This window comes from Herpailurus yagouaroundi, unplaced genomic scaffold (assembly GCF_014898765.1).
Source record: "Herpailurus yagouaroundi ecotype Mexico unplaced genomic scaffold, PumYag 208, whole genome shotgun sequence".
In the NCBI taxonomy this organism is placed as follows: Eukaryota; Metazoa; Chordata; class Mammalia; order Carnivora; family Felidae; genus Herpailurus; species Herpailurus yagouaroundi.
In genome coordinates, this window is record NW_024412439.1 from 9,341,983 (window position 1) to 9,361,427 (window position 19,445).

Sequence of the window (19,445 nt, forward strand, 5' to 3'; positions counted from 1 at the left end):
GGAGCTGTCCCAGGTGAGACCTGTCCCAGGTAGGACCTGTCCCAGGTAGGAACTGTCCTAGGTGAGACCTGTCCCAGGTAGGAGCTGTCCCAGGTGAGACCTGCCCCGGTAGGAGCTGTCCCAGGTAGGACCTGTCTCAGGTGAGACCTGTCCCAGGTGAGAGCTGTCCCAGGTGAGACCTGTCCCAGGTAGGAGCTCTCCCAGGTGAGACCTGTCCCAGGTGAGAGCCGGCTCAGATAAGAGCTGCAGTGCAGCTACATCCACGGTCTTGCTTTTCCTCCGAGGTTCCTGGAGCTCAAAAGTCCCAGCACCTTCTCTGGAGGGTGCGAAATGGGAGTCAGAGACCAGAAGCCGGTTGGCTGATGCGGTCTGCTTTGCAGGGACACTGTACCAAAGGCTGGTCATTGCCGAGCAGAACCTGACGAGTGAGCTGTACCCCTACCAGGAGAGGTGAGTGACCCCTGACAGCATGCTGGCTTCCGCCCCCTCCAGGTATTGGGACGCCATGACTGCTCACCGAGGGGGACAAGGCTGGGTGGAGAGGAACCCCAGCAGAGTTTCCTGTCCATGGCATTTGTCCCGGGCGGAGTGTATTTGCAAGGGTGGGCGGGGCCTGCCTTCTCTGGAGATCACAGGAAGCAGGGTGGTGGGTCTGTCCTCTGGGGCTGGCTCAGAGCCCTCCCGCTCACATGCAGAAGGTGAGACGAGCACTGGGCCAGTCTGGAGTTCTGTCGTTCCACCTCCGTCCCGCCCTTGGCCATGATGCAGCATCAGCCGGCCAGCCTGCTGGCCAGAGGTGGCTCCCGGCTGCTTACGGTCCAGGCCACAGTCACACCGTGAAATCTGGGGCTTTCGTCTGTGCGTGCCTGGCCCTTCAGATAAGATTGAGGAAATGTCTGCTGTTGGTGTGGGGAAGAGGGGCCGGTGAAGTTGGGGGTACCGCTGCTGACCCGGCCCTGGAAGGTGTGGCTTGAGGCTGTGTTCATGGGGGGTGCAGCGAGGTGAGGTGGAGAGACCCAGAAGAGCCGGGAGCCAGGAAGGAGAGCAGGGGCGGGAGGGAGAGCAGGCGCTGGCATGATAGGGTGATGGGAGGAGGCGGGGCTCACTCAGGGTCCAGAGTCCGCTTGGGCAGGAAGGAATTAGGGTCCCTCCTGGAGGGCGATGTCATCAGTGGACCACAGAGCTGAGGGGGTGGCGGACAGGATTTAGCTTGGGACTTGCCTGGACGCGAGACTAGGGGGCACCCAACGGGGGCCAGCTGTTCCTGCCTGCTCTCTGATTTGCCACAGTCCCTACTCCTCCCTATTGCTGTCCCCCCAGAGACTTTTTTTTTTAAGTTTATTTATTTTTAAGAGAGGGCAGCGCAGAGAGAGAGGGACAGAGAGAATCCCAAGCCGTCAGCGCAGAGCTGGAGGCGGGGCGCCACCCCACCAACCGCGAGATCATGACCTGAGCCGACATCAAGAGTCTGACCCTCAACCGACTGAGCCACCCAGGCGCCCCAACCCCCATAGACTTGGGAATCCGAGGCTCCTGTTTTTGGAGGAACAAAATACTCGGGGGCTGCAGGGCTCCACGCTGCCCTTCCAGGCTCTCTCCCCGCCGCAGCCATCCTCTGCAGCAACCCCCCCCCCCCAACCTCTGCCCTCAGAGCATTCCTCTTCGTGGACCCCGAGCTGGTGTCCCCGTCCGTGTGCAGCGCGCTGCTGCTGGAGCTCGAGGCGGCGCAGGCGCAGCAGACGCCCGAGGCCTGCATGCGCCACGTGGTCGCCCACGCCCTGCAGGCCGCCCTGGGGGACGCCTGCCACGCAGGCGCTCTGCAGAGGAAGCTGCAGGTAACCGCCCCGCCCCAGCCCTCCTTGGCTGCGCCCGGGGCCCTGCACGCACACGCCAGCTCTCCTCCCCGTCTGCTCTCCTCCCCGGTTCAGACCACCCTTGCCCCCTCAATGCGGAAGGAGTACGCACTCATTAAGGAAAATCCGGGGCGGGGATGCACGCAGGCCGAAAGAGGAAAGAAAAATCGCTCACACCCGCCCACCCAGATGTATTCCCAATCAACGTTTTGGTCTATTTCCTTAATAATACAGACGACGATAACCCGGACAGGTGCTGTCGATTGAATGTCTGTGGTGTCCCAGGCACGGCGTTAGACACTTTTACCTGTATCACATTTAAAAAAGGCTCACCACGTGTCAACAACATTGTGAAATGGGTATAATCATTAAAACTGGGGCACAGAGAGGTTGGTAACCTGCCCGTGGTCACACAGGTACAAAGTGACTGGGTCAGGATTTGAACCCAGATCTCTCCGACCTCAAACTTATGTTCCACCGCGTCCCGGCCCCACAGCCCCACCACCCTTTTTTAGCAGGAGATACCAAACTCTGCATACAGTTGTCCCGAATTAGGGTGAGAGGCCGGGCCTCGATACTCCCGCACCTATTAATTATTGGACGTGGACGGTCCTCAGGAAGGGACATGACCGTGGAGAGTGGCTTTTTTTTTTTTTTTTTTTTTTTTTTTTTGCCGGAGGCTGACTATGGAAAGGGACTCAGCTGACAGCTGGCGGTTGCTAATGCTCCCAGCAGCGGGGCTAACGAGTGCCTCAGTCTTGAAGGTGGGAATCCGGGGAGCCATCATGGCATTTATCACACTGTTGCACATGGAATCAAAGCCAAAGACATCTCAATGGCCTACAAGACCCTCGAGATCTGTCCCACCTCCTCGCTTCCTCTCTGATTCCATCTGATTCCAGATGATTCCAACTTCTGTACTTTCCCTCTCTTCCTCTCTGCTCCAGCTGCATAGGTCTCCCTATTGTCCTTCAAACATGCCAGGCATGCTTACACCTCAGGGCCTTTGCACATGCCATTTCCGATGCTTGGAACATTCTCTCAGATATCCACATGGCTCGCTCTCTCACTTCCTTTAGGACTTTACTCAAAAGTCACCTGTCGGTGAGACCTCCCTGATCACATTATCTAAAATGTCAGCCCCTGCCCCCAATTTCACATCCTTCTTCTCTGCAATTTATCGTACTATAAATTTTACTTCTCTTGTTTATTATCATTGGGGGGGGGTGGTGGAAAGAGAGACATACACTATAATATAAACTCCCTGGGAACAGGAATTTTTATCCGTTTTGTTCACAGCTGTATCCCAGCATCTAGAACAGGGTCTGGCATGTCGTGGGTGCTCAATAAATATTAGTGTATTTATAAATTAAGCAACGAGATGAAATGGACCCGATGGCCCCTTCTAACTCTGATTCGGTCATCTTCTCGTTACATTATCTGTTCGCTCCACAAGTGTTTATCGGGGCCCTAGCCACCCAGAATGACCCTCCCTCCCTTAATCAGGAAGTTAGGATCCCGCTCAGCAGACCCCCCCCCCCCCCCCCCGCACAGACCAGAGAGGAAAACAAGCCCTGGTGTGCAGACAACATAATGCAGGGCTCTTCTCAGGGTTTCAGATCTGCACCACGGGAGGGGGGCGCTGGAGAGCATGGGATTGCCCAGCGAGAAGCTTTCAAAACCTGTTCCCATCCATTCCCATTAAGGAGAAAGGCTCAGCTTGGTGTTCTACCCCTAACTTCTTTAACAGTCCCTTCCCTTTTTCTTGTTTTTAAGTTTATTTATTTTTGAGAGGGAGAAAGAGACAGAGTGTGAGCAGGGGAGGGGCAGAAAGAGAGGGAGACACAGAAGTGGAAGCAGGCTCCAGGCTCTGAGCTGTCAGCACAGAGCCCGACGCAGGGCTCGAACTCACAAGCCTCGAGATCGTGACCTGAGCTGAAGTCGGAGGCTTAAACCGACTGAGCCCCCCGGGCGCCCCTAACTTCCGTTTTTAAAAAGAGAAGGCAAGCTTCCAGCCATAAAGCCTTGGCAGGCTGGCATTTAAAAATAGTGGTTTGTGATGATTATATTCATCTTGGTTATTTTTCTAAGTGGGACATGTGACTCTAGCCTTTTTATATAGATTACCAACATAAATTGTCCTTCTGAAATAGCTGGGAACCAAAGTGAGCTGACTGAAAGAACAAGGGCGAGAAAATAATCATACAGCAACTATTTAGGGAGCACCCACCATGCGCCAGGGCGTGTTCTAGGCGCTGCGGATGCCGCTGTAAACAGACTGCCTTCCTGAAGTTTACATCCAGGCGGGGGCAGAAGACTGACCCAAGGGCGGCCCTCCCTGCCCCTCTGGGGTCCCGCCGTTGCGGGGCAGCCCCGTGTGGGGGACAGAGAGGACGCTCAGGTGTGGGCAGCATCGGGCAACCTCGGAGCCCGGAGGGTGGGGGGGGTGGGGGGGGCGGGGGTGGGGGGCTGGGCCGGGACCCAGGCTCTGGCGCCCCTCCCCGACAGGCCAGCCCTCGCCAGGCCCTGGAGCGCTATTTCCACACCGTGGTGGCAGCCGTGGAGCAGATGGCCAGCGAGCCCAGCCCGAGCCGGGAGGGACACCTGGAGAGGCTGGAGGAGATTTACTGCTCGCTGCTGGGGCCGGAGGCGGCCGCCAGGGGGCGCTGCGGCGGTAAGCGGGCGGGGGCGGCGAGGCCCGGCGAGGGCCCGCAGGGGGGCGCCGGAGAGCAGCGCTGCACCTGCCGCGCGTGGCTGAGGCGGGCGGGCCTGCGCGGCTCCTGGGGGGCCTGGGGACCGAGGGCCGCCCGGGGAACTTGGACGGTCCCGGGCTAAGCAGGCAGAGAGGAAGCCTGGACGGGACCATATGGGGGAGAGAGGGTCTCTGCACGCCCCCCGGGCCCTCCAGGAGCCGCAGGGGAGGGCAGAGGAGAATCCCACAGCCCGCTCCCCCCCTTCTTTCAGGCGACCCCCTGCAGTTCCCGCAGCCAAACATCCCTCTGCCCAGCCCCCACATCACCTTCCACCTGTGGACGGATGAAGACCAGCTCTGTAAGTGCCTCACACCTCCTCCCTGCAGAGCTGAAGGGAAATGAGTGTGTGTGTGTGTGTGTGTGTGTGTGTGTGTGTGTGTGTTTCTCAGTGTGTGTGTGTGTGTGTGTGCATTCGCCTGTCTGTGTTTGTGTGTGTGCGTGCAACTGTGCTTTCATGGGCCTGTAGGTCTGTGTCTGCGTGACTGCGTGTATCACGTGTGTGTATCTATTTATGTCCTTGCGTGTGTGTGTGCACATCTCTCTGTGTGTGTGTGTGTGTGTGTGTGTGTGTTCACGTGTGTGCGCCTTGCTCCCTGAGCTGTTCTGCACGTCTGGAAGAACGCGTTTTCTCTATGGCAGAAGAGCTCGGTGCCTTAGCCACTGGCCTCACCTAGAAAGGGCCACATGCCCAAGCTGATGCCGACAGACAATGAATGTCCCCAAGAAGGAGGCAGTCACACAGAAGTTACAGTTCCAGGAGCTGGAGGGGTCCTTCCAGAGAGATCTGCTTGCCTCACACTTCTGTCCACACTGGCCTTCCCCTCACACTGTCCCTGGCTCTTCTCAAGAGAGGTGGGGGTGGGGGGTAGGGGGAAGTGCTGGCTGGTGAACTAGGCCCAAGTCCCTCCTTGCATGGGCTGGGTCATCCTAGACTGACTCTGTGTTCTCTCTGGGCCTCAGTTTCCTCATGGGTAATAAAATGAAAGTAGATGAGAAAAGCCTAGGGGCACCTGTGTGGCTCAGCGGTTAAGCGTCAGACTTCAGCTCAGATCATGATCTCACCGTTTGTGAGTTCAAGCCCCGCGTGGGGCTCTGTGCTGACAGCTCAGAGCCTGGAGCCTGCTTTAGATTCTGTGTCTCCCTCTCTCTCTTCCCCTCCCCTGCTCATGCTCTGTCTCTCTCTCTCTCTCTGTCAAAAATAAATAAACATTAAAAAAAATAATAAAAATAAAAAAACATTTCTCGAAAGAAAGAAGGAAAGAAAGAAAGAAAAACCTAGAAGTCTTTCCTGGAGTAGGCAGGGTCTGCTCTCTGTGTCCCAGGGGAAGCCACAGACAATAAGAGGATAGGAGGAAGCTAATAAAGAGGGCTCCAGAGTCAGCGAAGGGGAAGGCACCGAGTGTAGCTGACTACTGCAGGACTTCTCAGAGCCTTGAGTACATGTACTCAACACGAGGTGTCAGGAATATGCGGGCTTCGCCATCTCTGTTCACCGCAGGACCTTTGTTCCTTCGCGGGGCATCTTATGGGGCTTCTGTCCAGCTGAACGGTGTTTGAGAAACACGGGAGCCCAGGCCTTGCAGGGGTGAGGCCCTGCCAGCCTCCTCTGACCTCTCCTCCCCGCTCCCCGCATCCCAGGGAAGGAACTGGTGCTGTTCCTGCGCCCGCGATCCCAGCTGTGCCTCAGCGCCGACTTGGAGGCCTTGGATCTGCAGGGCCTCTGGCCGGACCGGGAGCTGGCCCGGGTGTCCATGCTGTCCACCGACAGCGGCATCGAGCGGGACCTTCCTCCGGGGGCTGACGAGCTGCCCCTACCCGGCAGCCCCGAGATGGAGCGCGCCAGGCTGCAGCGCAAAGGCGGCGTCAAGAAGCGGGTGCGGCTCCCGGACGTCTTGATGCCCGCGTGCTGGGACGGGCCCCCGGGTCTACACCGCAGGACGGGCAGGCCCAGTGGGGACGGGGAGCTACTGCCTGGTGTGTCGCGGCTTCACACGGCCAGGGTGCTGGTGCTGGGGGACGACAGGATGCTGGGGCGCCTGGCCCAGGCCTACCACAGCCTCAGGTAGGGCCCGGAGGGGGGCGGGGCGGGGCGGGGCGGGGCGGGGGGCGGGGCTGCGTCAGACCCAGCTCGCCGCCGCCGCCAGGGGGCACTGCGCTCACCAGCTCGGCGCTTTACGTTCTGGCGAGCCCAGCAGTCCTCGTCACCACGCTGCGCCCATTCTGCAGATGAGAAAACGGGTGCCGAGAGATTGAGTAGGTCGCTCACAGGCAAGGGAGAATACAGAGCAGAACCAGGATGTGGAACGTTGGAAGCGCAAACCCCTGCCCTGACCCCTGTGTTCCGCCCTCTTTGCTAGGAAACGAGAGACCCAGAAGTGCTGCCTCACCCCCAGGCTCAGTCTGCAGCTGTACTACATCCCCGTGCTGGCACCCGAGGTGGCTGGGCAGGGGAGGGGGGAGGCACGTCGGGGAGGACGTGGGAGGGGCGTCCCCTGCCTCAGGGGCTGGGCAGGGGGCACGCTTTAGCCCCATTCCTGGCCCCAGGGACTAGGATCACCCTTCCTTAGGATGCGGGGCTGGGGGAGCCCTTGTGGGTCTGTGTCCCGGAAGCCACAGACGCAGGCCCCGGAGGCCCAGTGTCCCCTCGGGGGGGGGGGGGCGGGGGGGCGGAGCGGGCAGCCTGCCCAGTGCTGAATTTTGTTTTGCTTTCCTGGTGGAATTTATTGCAAGCCTCTCCTCAAACAGGGGCTCACACGCACGCACGCACAGCATGCTTCCTGGGATCCCATGAAAAGAAGTTTCGGGCAGTGGGAGCCCTTTGATCTATTGGGGGCCAGACTGCCTTGGCGGCTTTTCGATTATTCGATTGCCCCGCTCTGCTTGCTTAGTGGGGAGCATTGAATTCCAAGCAGTATTTGTCTCTCTACTTCCAAGGCTGAAGATCGTCGTTCAATGTCCCCAGCAAGCGGTCCTCAGTTAAGGGTTTACCAACTTCATCTGAGGTATAAGACCTAATAGGCTTCACGTGGCAGAGAAACCAAGGCCCCAAGAGGTTCAGTGATCGGACCATAATCCCAAGGCCAGTTTGCGGAGGGGACCCTCTGGCCAGAGACCCGGCCTGATGGGTCTGCCCCGTCCCCTTGTCCCCAGAAACAGGCATCATGCAGACATTCGGAGCTCAGAGAGCTGGCCACATTCCTGGGCCGCGCAGACCCGTGGTATGAGAGCACCGTGAACACACTGTGCCCGGCCATCCACAAGCTGGCAGAGATGGTAAGGGGGCAGCGAGGGCGGGAGGGGGGGGCATTTCAGATGTTACCCTTGACCCTTGACCTCAAGGGTCAACCCCAGGGCGCCCCCCCCCCCCGGGGTGGGATGAGGCCAGAAGGAAGCATGGAAGCTGGTGGTCGAAATTCCCCCAGGCACCTGCTTTGGGTGGAACACCGGGGAGACCATCGAGCAAAACATTCTTTCCTTAGTGTGTAGGCCAAGGTGCTTCCTGGGACGGCCTCTCCATGAGTGTAATAGCCCATGTTTCCTGAGCACTTACGGGTGCCAGGCGCTGTTCAAGGGCACTCGCACTCCACGGCCCTACCAAGTAGGCACTCTTGTCGGCAGGTGCGAGTGTAGCCATCTCCCCACTTTACAGACCAAACTACTGAGGCGTGAGATTAGGGAACTTGTCCAAAGTAAAAAGGCGAGAGGTGGACTCCCACCCGGAACCGGACAGCTTGATTCCAGGTAGGCGGCTCGTGAGTTCATCTTCCAGTGAGTTGAAAAGATCTTCATTTATTAAGAGAATCTCTTTTTTTTTTTTTTTCCCAAGTAAACGCCACCCCACCCCCCAACGTGGGGCTCGAACTCACAACCCTGAGATTAAGGGTCGCTGGCTCTACGCGCTGAGTGAGCCAGGCAGGTGCCCCTACTACTAAGAGAATCTTAACCTTTTAGCCGTCAGGTGTTGCCGACGCCTTTTTCCACTCTGTTATTTGCCTGTGAATTTCATCAGCAGTGTTTTCTGACTTACAGAAATTTGACATATATATTTTTTCTTTATTTATTTTTTTAATGTTTATTTATTTATGAGAGACAGAGAGAGCATGAGCAGGAGAGGGGCAGAGAGAGAGCGAGACACAGAGTCCGAAGCAGGCTCCAGGCTCCGAGCTGTCAGCACAGAGCCCAATGCGGGGCTCGAACTTACAAACCGTGAGCTATGACCTGGGCCGAAACCAAGAGGCGGACGCTCCACCGACTGAGCCCCCCGGGCGCCCCCAGAAGTTTAATATTTTTATGTCACGCTCAGAACTTTTATCCTTTGAGAGACCTGCCTTTGGAGTCCTGCTTTGAAGGTTCTCCTCTGCTGATTAAATTACATCCAAGAGTAGATAAATATTCCCTGATAATTTACTGTAACTCTTTTAATGCCTCGGTTTTCACATTTAAATTAACGTGCCTGCGACTGGTTTCAGTGCTTTGTGTGAAGCATGCGAATGTCTTTTTTCCAAATGTGTAGCCAGTTGTCCTAAAGCTATTTATAGCACAAGCCATCTTGCCCCATCAGTCTGAAATGCCACTTTTCTCGTTTACTAAATTTTTATTCTTTCTTGTTGATCCATCCATTTCCGGACACATTAGTACTTTCATATTTTAATAGCAGGCAGGATAAACCGACTTCATTACTCTTCTTCCGGAAAATGTTTCAGACTATATCTGTTTCCAGATAAATATTAGAATTTTGTCAAGTTTTTTTTTTTTTTAATCCCCCCCGCCCCCCCACCCCCAACCCCCCGCCACCTTGGGATTTTGATTGAAATTTGGAAGAGACTTAGCCTCTTTAGCGTGTTAAGTTACTCCCTGTGGGAGCACAGGATTTTTCTTTATTTACAAAAGTCTTATATGTCCCTCAGGATAGCTACACTTTTAGCGTGTTTTTCTTGCTGAATCTGCTCCTTACGTTTGATGGCTTTTTTTTTTGTAGTTGTGGGTGGTGTCTCTTTCCCCTTATATTTGGGTAGCACTTGCTGTTGTATGAAGGAGTCTATTGAGTTAAGCTACCTTATTTTCTTTAAGTTTTTGTTTAATGTTTATTTATTTTTGAAAGAGAGTGCAAACAGGGGAGGGGCAGAGAGAGAGGGAGGCACAGAATCCGAAGCAGGCTCCAGGCTCCGAGCCATCAGCACAGAGCCCGATGCGGGGCTCGAACCCACGAACCGCGAGAGCATGACCTGAGCTGAAGTTTGACACTTAACTGACTGAGCCCCCCCCCCAAACACTGCTAGGTACCTTATATTCTAAGTTGACACTTCACTGAGATCTTTGTGTCATTTTATTGCCTGATTGATTGGGGTTCTTTCTTATACCTTCTAATAAAAATGTAGGGGGGGGGCCTGTTTCCTGAATTATTGCTTACCCGAAAAGTGTCTTTGTGCATACACAGAAGACTGGTTAGCCGAGTATTGAAATACCTTTTCCTCAAAACTTGGAGGCTATCAGGGGCACGTGGGTGGCTCAGTCGGTTGAGCATCTGACTCTTGATTTTGGCTCAGGTCATGATCTCATGGTTTGTGGGTTCGAGCCCCGCATCGGGCTCTGTGCTTACAGTGCAGAGCCTGCTTGGGATTCTCTCTCTCTCTCTCTCTCTCACGCTTTTCTCTCCGCCCCTGCTTTGCTCCTGCTCATTCTATCTCCCCCAAAATAAAAATACTTGGGGCACCTGGTGGCTCAGTCGGTTGAGCGTCCGACTTCAGCTCAGATCACGATCTCACAGCCTGTGAGTTCGAGCCCCACGTCGGGCTCTGTGCTGACAGCTCAGAGCCTGGAGCCTGTTTTGGATTCTGCGTCTCCCTCTCTCTCTCCCCCCCCCCCCCCCGCTTATGCTTTGTCTCTCTCTCTCTCTCTCTCTCTCTCTCTCTCTCAGAAATAAATAAACATGAAAACATTTTTTAATAAATAAATAAGACTTGGAGGCTGTTAGGGGAGGAACTTCTGCTCTTTGGTTGGTACCTTTTTCCCCGCCCCCATGCCAGGACACATGTAGAAATCAGGGTTCCCCCTGCTTGCTTTGCCCTAATAATTAGCAGTTTGTATGACCCCCACACTTAGTCCAAACGCAGTTTCCACATGAAGAGACTGGAAACAGTGTGAGAGATACATAGATCGATAGACAGATCGATCAATTGATAGATAATGATATAATACTTGAATACGACAAGAGCTAAAGGAGACCGCAAATCACCTCGCCTCTCGGGCCCAAGGTCACCTGGCCAGTGAACGCCTAATCCAAACCTGGAACTCAGTTCAGCCCCTGTGATCATTGGCTATGTTCTCAAGCATCTGGTCCTTACCCCAAGTGTCCAGCTCCTTCCCTTCCAGCTAGAGGCGCCCCCTGTGTCTTTGAGCAAAGTGGAATGCATCGGAGGCCCTGGGGGGCCGGGACCCTGGACAAGTATATCTGCCTGAGGAGTAGACATCAGGCGGTCAGCAGGGCCTGGACTGCGTCGAGGGACCAGTTGGGTTTAGTGCCTCACGGAGGGGGACACGGGAGCCTTGGAGCTTCTCCGTTCTGAAAACAGCACCTCCCACCATAGCCCGGAGGGTGGCGGCTGAAGGCCTTCCCTGCCCCCCTCACAGCCTCCCTCCCTGGACACATCCCGGACCGTGGACCCCTTCATCCTGGATGTCATCACCTATTACCTTCGCATGGGCACCCAACCCGTCTACTTCCAGATCTACACAGTCAAGGTAAGTATGGCCCTCCCCCGCCCCCCGGGACCCCACCGCCAAAACACTCCGGCTCTGGGGAGACACAGGTTAGCAGGGCACACGTCACAGACCCACCCAGACGCTCCTGGTTGCTAACCGTGTCTTTCCAGTCTTTGGACGAATCGGATAATCATTACCTTCGCAGGCATCCTGAGCAGAAGTACATCTTTGCGTGGAAAGATGCTTTAGGCCTTGACCCCGCGGAGGGCTGGCGATAGGGCTGCTGCGAAAGTTCTCACCAGCAATCGCTCCGTCTCAGAAATCCTCAACGCTCACTGTCCAGTCTCTGATCGCACACTGCCGCCCCTGCGAGGCCCCCTCCCCTTCTCCCCCCACCCCACCCCTGCCTCCTCGCTTCCCCTCTGTCTCCCCTCCCAGCAAAACCCGAGCCCAGGGCAGCGCTGAAGTGCGCCTCAGCGCTTGCTAAGCTCGGGGCCCCTGAGCACCTGCTAAAAAATAAGCCGAAGCCCTCTGGCCGGACACGGACACACCCCCGGTGCCGCAGTGGCTGTTCCCGCCTTCCCTGCTTTCCTTGAGTCCTCACTCTCCGCAAGTGGCTTGGCCCCCCACTCCGCTGGAGGGAAAGTGGAGACCATTAGGTGTCCCCAGAGCTTCTGTCCATGCCTACACATGCATGCACACCTCCCCAGCAGACGCGAAGCCCCCCCCCCCCCCACCAGTTCAGGCAAAACCCCATGATGCATGCCCTTCCGGTCTGTTCCCGCCTCCTCCGGGACCGTCCCCCTCAACCTGAGATTTCGGGAGGCGGCCTCTGCTGCTTCCTCTCTCGTTCCGGATTCTCGTCCCTCACTCTGCATCCCGTGGTGGAAATTTTCTTCATGACCTTCCCCCTTTCTGACCTAAATGAGGCAATTAGCTCCTGTCGCTGGTTTCCAAAAGGCAAAACGAAACAACCCAAGTCAAACAAACAGATGGGAGTAAACATCTCAGCCGCGCAAATAAATTGAAAGGTTAGGCATCCCGTCGCTGCCCTTTGGCCAGAGGCCCCTGGAGCAGACCTGGGTTTGCGGGTTCTGGCCAGGCCGGCAGCGTGAAGCAGTGCACAGCATGGACAACCGTGGGCAGAGGCTGTTAGAAGGCACTTATAACGTGGCTTTGGGCTCAAGTCAGGTGATTTGGGGGAGAAGCCCCCAAAGCAGGCTGTGCCCTGGCTCAGAAGCTGTCAGGAGGCCGGGAGTGGTTCTGTGGTTGGGCATCTGGATCGTTCTTAATTCTGAGTAATCCTTTGATTGGAAAAATGTCGGGATGGGGCCCGCACACAGTCCTGTTTTTTCCTGTGTTTGTGACGGTGGCAGGGTCTGCTTCCTGTCTTGACCCATCATGTTCCCAGGGACGCCCCTCCAGCCCCAGATTTCCAGCCCCAACCCAGAATGGCTCAGCTCCCTCGAGCCCTTCCGTCCTGGCTGGTCTCGCCTTGCAAGTCAGGAATGGGGTCCCCCTCTCTGGCCCCTCTGGCGTCCACAAGAGATTTTCTCACACGGCCCCGCCCCTGTGTGAATTGTGTGCCCCGTTCATTCCGCGTTAGACTGTCGTGGTTGCAGACCGTCGAGGACGGCTTGGGTTCTGATACCAGTGGCTTCCCCTATTTGTAAATATATTACATCACTGGACACCTGTGGACAGGCAGGTCCGGGAAGTCACTGCCTGGACGGTGGGGGCCCCGGCCCTGCTTCCTTCCAGAAGCTCTCCAACCGTCCACACCTCCTCCCTCCCTCCAGATCTTCAGGGACCTGAGCCAACACCCTGCAGAGGACATTTTTCTCACTGAGCTCAAGGTGAAGATTCAAGACACCAAGCCCCCCAAAGGTGAGCATCCTCCCTTCCCAGAGCTCACTGACGCATCTCCGGCCAAGCCCTGTTTCTGGAACGTCCTCCCGCCTCTCACCTAATGCCCCCCCCCCCACTCCACCAAATACCGGGGTGCCCTTGGCTCCTCCAAGCTTGCCTGGACTGGAACCCTCGAGATGCTTCCTTTCCATCCAAGGAGAGATGCTGTCACAATTCAGCAGCTCCGCTCGGCCTGGGTGAGGCGGGAGGGGCAGGAGCCTCCTACGCGATTCAGCCTCTTCCCTCCTCCTCCCTCAGATGGCTTTTCACCCAGGAGGAGGGGCGCAGCCGAGGGCCCAGGGGCTGAGCTCAACATTTGCTACCAGAAGGTGAGTGGTTCGTGGGGGGGCGGGGGGCTGCTCAGGAGGAGGTGGGAGGCACAGGATTGGAAGCAGGCATCAGGGACAGGCTGGTGGCAGCAGACAGAGCCAGAACCTCCTGCCCCAGTTTCCCCAACCTTTGGAGAGTTTTGCAGGGATGAGCAAATTACCACTGGCCTGGCACGCAGCCGAGGCGGCCACGTGATTTAAGGGACAAGGGGCCTGTCCTGTTGCTGGAGGATGCCTTCCTCCCTAGCTGGCCAGATGCTTGAACTGATGGCATGGGAGACGTGTCCCTTCGGGCCTGGGAGGCTGACCGTGCTCCCTGGGGCCAAGAGTGCTCTCCGCCTCTCCCCGCCAGCCCCGCCTTGGACATTGGCGACTCGGACAAGAACCTCAGTCAGGGCAGGGGTGGGAAGCAGGACTGTTGACACGAGGGTGCCCGGGGGGACAGGGATGTTCTGAGGACCCCCTTGGTGCCCGCATCCCCCTCCAGGCCCTGCTCAGCCACCGGGCCCAAGAGGTCGCCGTTTCCCTGCGGGCCACTGGGCTGGTCCTGAAGACCTTTGCAGCCAGTGACACTGAAGGTAAGGAGCTGGAGAGAGAAGGCAGGAGAAGGGGGTGGGTGGGGGGAGAAGGAAAAAGGGGTGAGTGACGGTAGGTGAGGTGACCCCGAGCCATCGGGCCTCCCACCCAATCCTGAGGTCGTGCAGGGCTGAGCACCGGGTGCCCGGGTGCGGCGTGGTATCTGCCCTCACCATCGGGGGGACGTGCGACAGCATTGGCCTCGGCCCTGCCCTGCAGCTGGAAGGCAGAGGGGCCACACGGAGGGGGTCCTGCCGCCCTCCTGCCCCTGTTGCGTCTGGAGATGTTTTCTTCTGAATGTCACTCCACCGGGGGGCAGGTAACCCCCAGTTCACCAAAGGCACCACCGGCCCAAACTCTCTAATTTTAGCTAATTACCTAATAATAGCTATGTATCTAATAGATAATAAGATAGTTTATCTAACGCTCCAAATCTAAAATAGAGATGTTAAAAAGATACCGATGTAAATGCCGAGAGTGAAGGATAATCGTGAGCTGTTCCGTTAGCCCCCTGGTCTTCTGGAAGAAAGAAAAGTTCGGTGACGTGAGTGAGGACGTCACCGAACCCCTTGATCAGAGGCCGGGCAATGTTCTGTGTCAAACACATCGACTCTCCGAATCCTGTGAGATCGGCATTATTAATACCAGCCGCTTTCTACCGGAGACGTAACTGAAGGCGGAGAAATGCTGGAGGCCAGGTCACGTCCGTGAGGAAGGGTCAGAGCCCGGATTCACACCCAGGCCGTCCGGGTGCTGGCTTTCAGGCAAAGGAAGCAGGGGACCCAGCAAGACCACCTTTATTTGTGCATGTTTTTTTTTTTTCTTTAATGTTTATTTTTGAGAAAGAGAGACAGAGTGTGAGCAGGGGAGGGGCAGAGAGAGAGAGGGAGACACAGAATCCGAAGCAGGCTCCAGGCTCCGAGCCGTCAGCACAGAGCCCGACGCGGGGCTCGAACTCACGAACCGTGAGATCACGACCTGAGCTGAAGTCGGACATTCAAGCGACTGAGCCCCCCCAGGCACCCCCCCACCCGCCCACCCCCACGCTAACTTGCGCTCCTCCCATCGATCGCGTGCCGGGCGCTTCAGGAAGGGCCCACCGCACCTTCTTCCACAGAAAAGGGGCGCGGGAGGGGGTGCAGAAAGGCATGGGGAGGTGGCTGCCGTGACAGAGGATACCCCGTGGGTCCCCCAGGGAAAGGCAGTGGATGTTCAGGAAGGAACTGAAACGCAGTCGGGACCAAGGCGCAGTCAGGAAGTGGGGGGGCCCGTTACAGCCACCTGCTTCCCATCTTGTTCCCCCCAGTTTCTGGACCCGCCCCCGCCCCGCCACCTGCTGTCCCCGTGACAGACCACACGTGCCTGAACGTCAGCGTGACGGAGGTCATCAAGTCCTCCAACTTGGCGGGAAGGTCCTTCTCTGTAAGTACTGGGCAGCACGGGATACTCAAACGAGGTAGGTGGCCCGGGCCGGGGTGTTCGGAGAAGGGGAGATGGCTTCTGAGCCTTTGCTGTCGGACCGGGTCTTCCCCTTGGAGAGAATTTGCTCTCCCCTGGTGTGTGGCGTACCGGGGAGCACCGGCTGGTGTAACTGAGGCCCGGGGAGAGTCAAGCCCCCCCCGCCCCCACCGCTGGCCCTTGAAGGACCGAGGACGGGCCCAGGTCTGGCCTCCCGAGCGCTCCCCAGCATCCAGACTCCTAAGCGGCAACAGCCCAACCTTGAACCACATGGAGCCGGCTCCTTAACCTCATCACCCCGACCGCTGCCCTTTGCCCTGATTGATACTTATTGATTTGGACTCCCTTATTGATAGAGACCCAGCACCCACCCACTCTCCCCCATCTCGTGGCCTCTCTGGACTTCACTTCCCCACTCAGCTGGGCTGTGGATCCCAGGATTACGCCTGAACCCTGTTCTCAGCCCCGCTCCGCTCCCAGGCATCAAGTCGCTACTCAGTCCGTATGCTCAGTGGCTGAGTGCTTCTGGAATAAATCCTGCGTCCATGGGAGCAGACCCCTGCCCTCGTACCCCAACGCCCTTCTCTTGCCTGTCTTCTGGGCTTTTATTCGCTATTCATCTATGCTAGTTCCTTTCCTCCAGTGTGGACCTTCTCTACCGCTCCTCCCTCGTGGCCTGGAGACGTGCTCTGGTCTTTTCCATCCTAGTTTTCAGTCTCCCGCCAAAAACTCTCCTCCCCGCTATCATCTGGGTAACACCCTCCCCACTGTGGCAAAGTCGCCTCCGTGGTCGCTGAGACCAAAGCTGTCTTTCTGGTCCTCAATGATTATCTTCCCCTTTAAACATAACGTTTTAGGGGCGCCTGAGGGGCTCAGTCCGTGAAGCGTCAGACCTCGGCTCAGGTCCTGATCTCAGGGTTTGAGATCCCGCGTCCGGCTCTGTGCTGACAGTGGGGAGCCTGCTTGGGATTCTCTGTCTCTCTCTACCCTCTCCCCTGCTTGCTCTCTCTCTCTCTCAAAATAAATCAATAAACTTAAAAAAAAAAAAAAAGTAATGTTTTAACCTGTAAAGAAAAGTTCAGTGATTTGGGGGAAATGCAAAAAACAAACAAACAAAAAACAAAACACCCCACAAAGAAGCAAATGTACTTCTAGTCCCATTTTCTAGAAGGAATGACTGTTACTATTTCGAGGTGCAAGCACCCAGCCTGTTTTCTGTATGTCTTTAACTTAATTGATCGCTACATACTATCAAAGTACGGAGTAAAAACTTGACGTTTCTATTCCAAAATATACTAAGGCTTTGTGAGTCTGCCTGGGCGAGATCTTGTTCATGTCACTAAATATGTCACAGTCGATATTTCTCCTATGATGGCTATATAGGTCCGTGTGGTTATTTAACTGATTTGCTTATAATACATTTAGGTGAGTTCTCATGTTTGCGTATTATAAGCAATAATTATATAGTTATTATATAATTATAATAATTGTAAGCAATACCGCAAGGAACATGCATAGGGATAAATAGGTACTAAAAATCACAGTTAAACCTTTTTTAAAAATGTCTAAAAGTGAGCTCACTCAGTCAAATGGCATCCATATGTTAGGACTTTTGATATATTTTGATGTATTGCCCTCCATGATGTTTGAGAGGGTCAATTTTTCTGCACAATTAACACGTGGACTAATTTTTTCATCCTTGTAAATTTGTCAGGATTTTCATTATTTCCATTTGTGTGTCTTTGATTACCAATTAAGTGGAAGTGTTTCTTCTACACAGCGATAATTTCTATTTCTTCATTTGTGTATTTTCTGTTTATGTTCTCATGTGATGTTACTATTGTGGTCTCTATTTTATGATATGAGAATATTAATCCCTTATGTCATATTTTTGTAAATGTTTATTTATTTTGAGAGAGAGAGAGAGAGAGAGCAAGGGAGGGGCAGAGAGAAGGAGAGAGAGAATCCCAAGCTGACAGTGCAGAGCCTGATGCAGGGGTCGATCTCACAAACCATGAGGTCATGACCTGAGCGGACAGGAGTCGGGTGCTTAACTGACTGAGCCACCAAACGCCCTTGTCACGTGTTTTAAGAAATATTTTTTTCTCAAGTTTGTCTTTTGGTGTTATGGGTTTGTTTCTTTGTTTTTTACCTAAAATATATTTATATTTTGATGAAGCAAAAGCTACCAGTTACTTTCCTTTGATGATTTCCGCCCCTGCTATGATCGCACATTAAAGGCACCTGATTCTTCTTCAAACATTATGTTTCATCAAGTTAAAGAGAGACCATAATTGTACACACCGCTCAGAAGGAGACAATGCTTCCTGAAGGACAAGCAAGGCTTTCTTATCATCTGGGTTGCAAAATAGTTCCTAATTTCAGAGATGTTGAAATATGTGGGTGGGGAGAGAATCAATGAAAATGAGGGGCGTCTGGGTGGCTCAGTCAGTTAAGTGTCTGACTTCAGCTCAGGTCATGATCTTACAGTTCGTGGGGTCAAGCCCCACATCAGGCTCTCTGCTGTTAGCACAGATCCGTTCTCTCTCCCTCTCTGCCCTTACCCTTTCCCACCCTCTTTTCCAAAATAAATAAACATTAAAAAAATAAGAATCAAAATGACACGCTTATTCCTTTAATAATACAGTTTTTTTTCCTTCTTATGTTTCTTTGCTCATTTTATTTATTTTTTTCTTTGCTCATTTAAAAAAAAAAATTTTTTAACGTTTATTTATTTTTGAGACAGAGAGAGACAGGGCATGAGGAGGGGCAGAGAGAGAGGGAGACACAGAATCCGAAACAGGCTCCAGGCTCTGAGCCCTCAGCACAGAGCCCGACGTGGGGCTCGAACTCACGGACCGTGAGATCATGACCTGAGCCGAAGTCAGATGCTTAACCGACCGAGCCACCCAGGCGACCCTTTTCTTTGCTCATTTTAAAGATTTTCACTTTATAGTCTGATGTATATAATTACATTATCTGTACTTATCGGGAGTTTAATCCCTGCGTTTACTGGGTCCACTGAACCCCATGGCAGCTTAATTCTTTGTATGTTTCCTCAACTGGAGGTATGTTTTCCAGGTGTGTTTCCTACCTGTTGGGGCTTTGTCTGTGGGAAATCTGGGTGGAAAACGCGACCTTCTAGAGAAATTCTGTATTTGCCTTAGCCACGGGCCCCCGGGATATTGTCAGCCCAAGCCCATATTTTGAGTTAATTTCTTGGCTCAGAAATTCCCAGACCCCAGATCCACCTAAGGACAGACTTGTGGCTAAGAATTCCCAGGGAATATTTGTCCTCCTCATTCATAGCACAGGCTGCAATTTTTTTTTCTAATAGAGTGTTTTGCTGAGAGCATAGTGTTCAAGAGTCCTTGGGCGGGGTAGCGGGGATGGATCTCAGTTCCCAATCCCTGCCTCATATGAGCCCATGGTTGTCCCCCGCACCCATGGCTATTGACACCCAAGCCCCTTGATTCCTGAGATTACTAAATTCCCCCGAGACAACCAAAGCCTCTGACCCACACAACTTCAACTTTAGAATTTATGGCATTAGCCTCACTGCCCGGTCCATGATCAATTTTTAAACATCCTGTGATAACTGAAGAGAGACACGTGTGTTTTTTTGTCTACAGAATGCAAAATATGGCATATAATTATTAGGTCAGGCACACCATATTACTCTAATCTGCAACTAAACATTTTTTTTTTGTCTACTTCATCTATCCAAAATAGGAAAGGTTGGTCCACATTCCCAGTATGGCTTTGATTTTGTCAATGGGATCTCAGTTTGTTCAAACCTGAATGTTCTACTTTCTGGCACTGCTGCTGAAAAATATGATAACTTCTTGTGCTGTTCCTTTCTCTCC

General features: G+C 54.4%; 1 protein-coding gene across 2 annotated transcripts in view; it reads left to right on the forward strand.

Moving 5' to 3' along the window:
* The window catches only part of PIK3R6 (phosphoinositide-3-kinase regulatory subunit 6), a 57,491-nt gene that overhangs the window by 28,596 nt on the left and 9,450 nt on the right, over positions 1–19,445 (forward strand). For both annotated transcript variants that reach the window (XM_040453220.1, XM_040453221.1), the window contains 12 exons: positions 381–450; positions 1,652–1,835; positions 4,362–4,527; positions 4,818–4,904; positions 6,245–6,668; positions 6,964–7,042; positions 7,757–7,879; positions 11,237–11,347; positions 13,108–13,195; positions 13,475–13,545; positions 14,033–14,123; positions 15,428–15,543. In XM_040453220.1, coding sequence (XP_040309154.1) covers positions 381–450; positions 1,652–1,835; positions 4,362–4,527; positions 4,818–4,904; positions 6,245–6,668; positions 6,964–7,042; positions 7,757–7,879; positions 11,237–11,347; positions 13,108–13,195; positions 13,475–13,545; positions 14,033–14,123; positions 15,428–15,543 — 1,610 coding nt within the window. The remainder of the gene's footprint in view (positions 1–380; positions 451–1,651; positions 1,836–4,361; positions 4,528–4,817; positions 4,905–6,244; positions 6,669–6,963; positions 7,043–7,756; positions 7,880–11,236; positions 11,348–13,107; positions 13,196–13,474; positions 13,546–14,032; positions 14,124–15,427; positions 15,544–19,445) is intronic.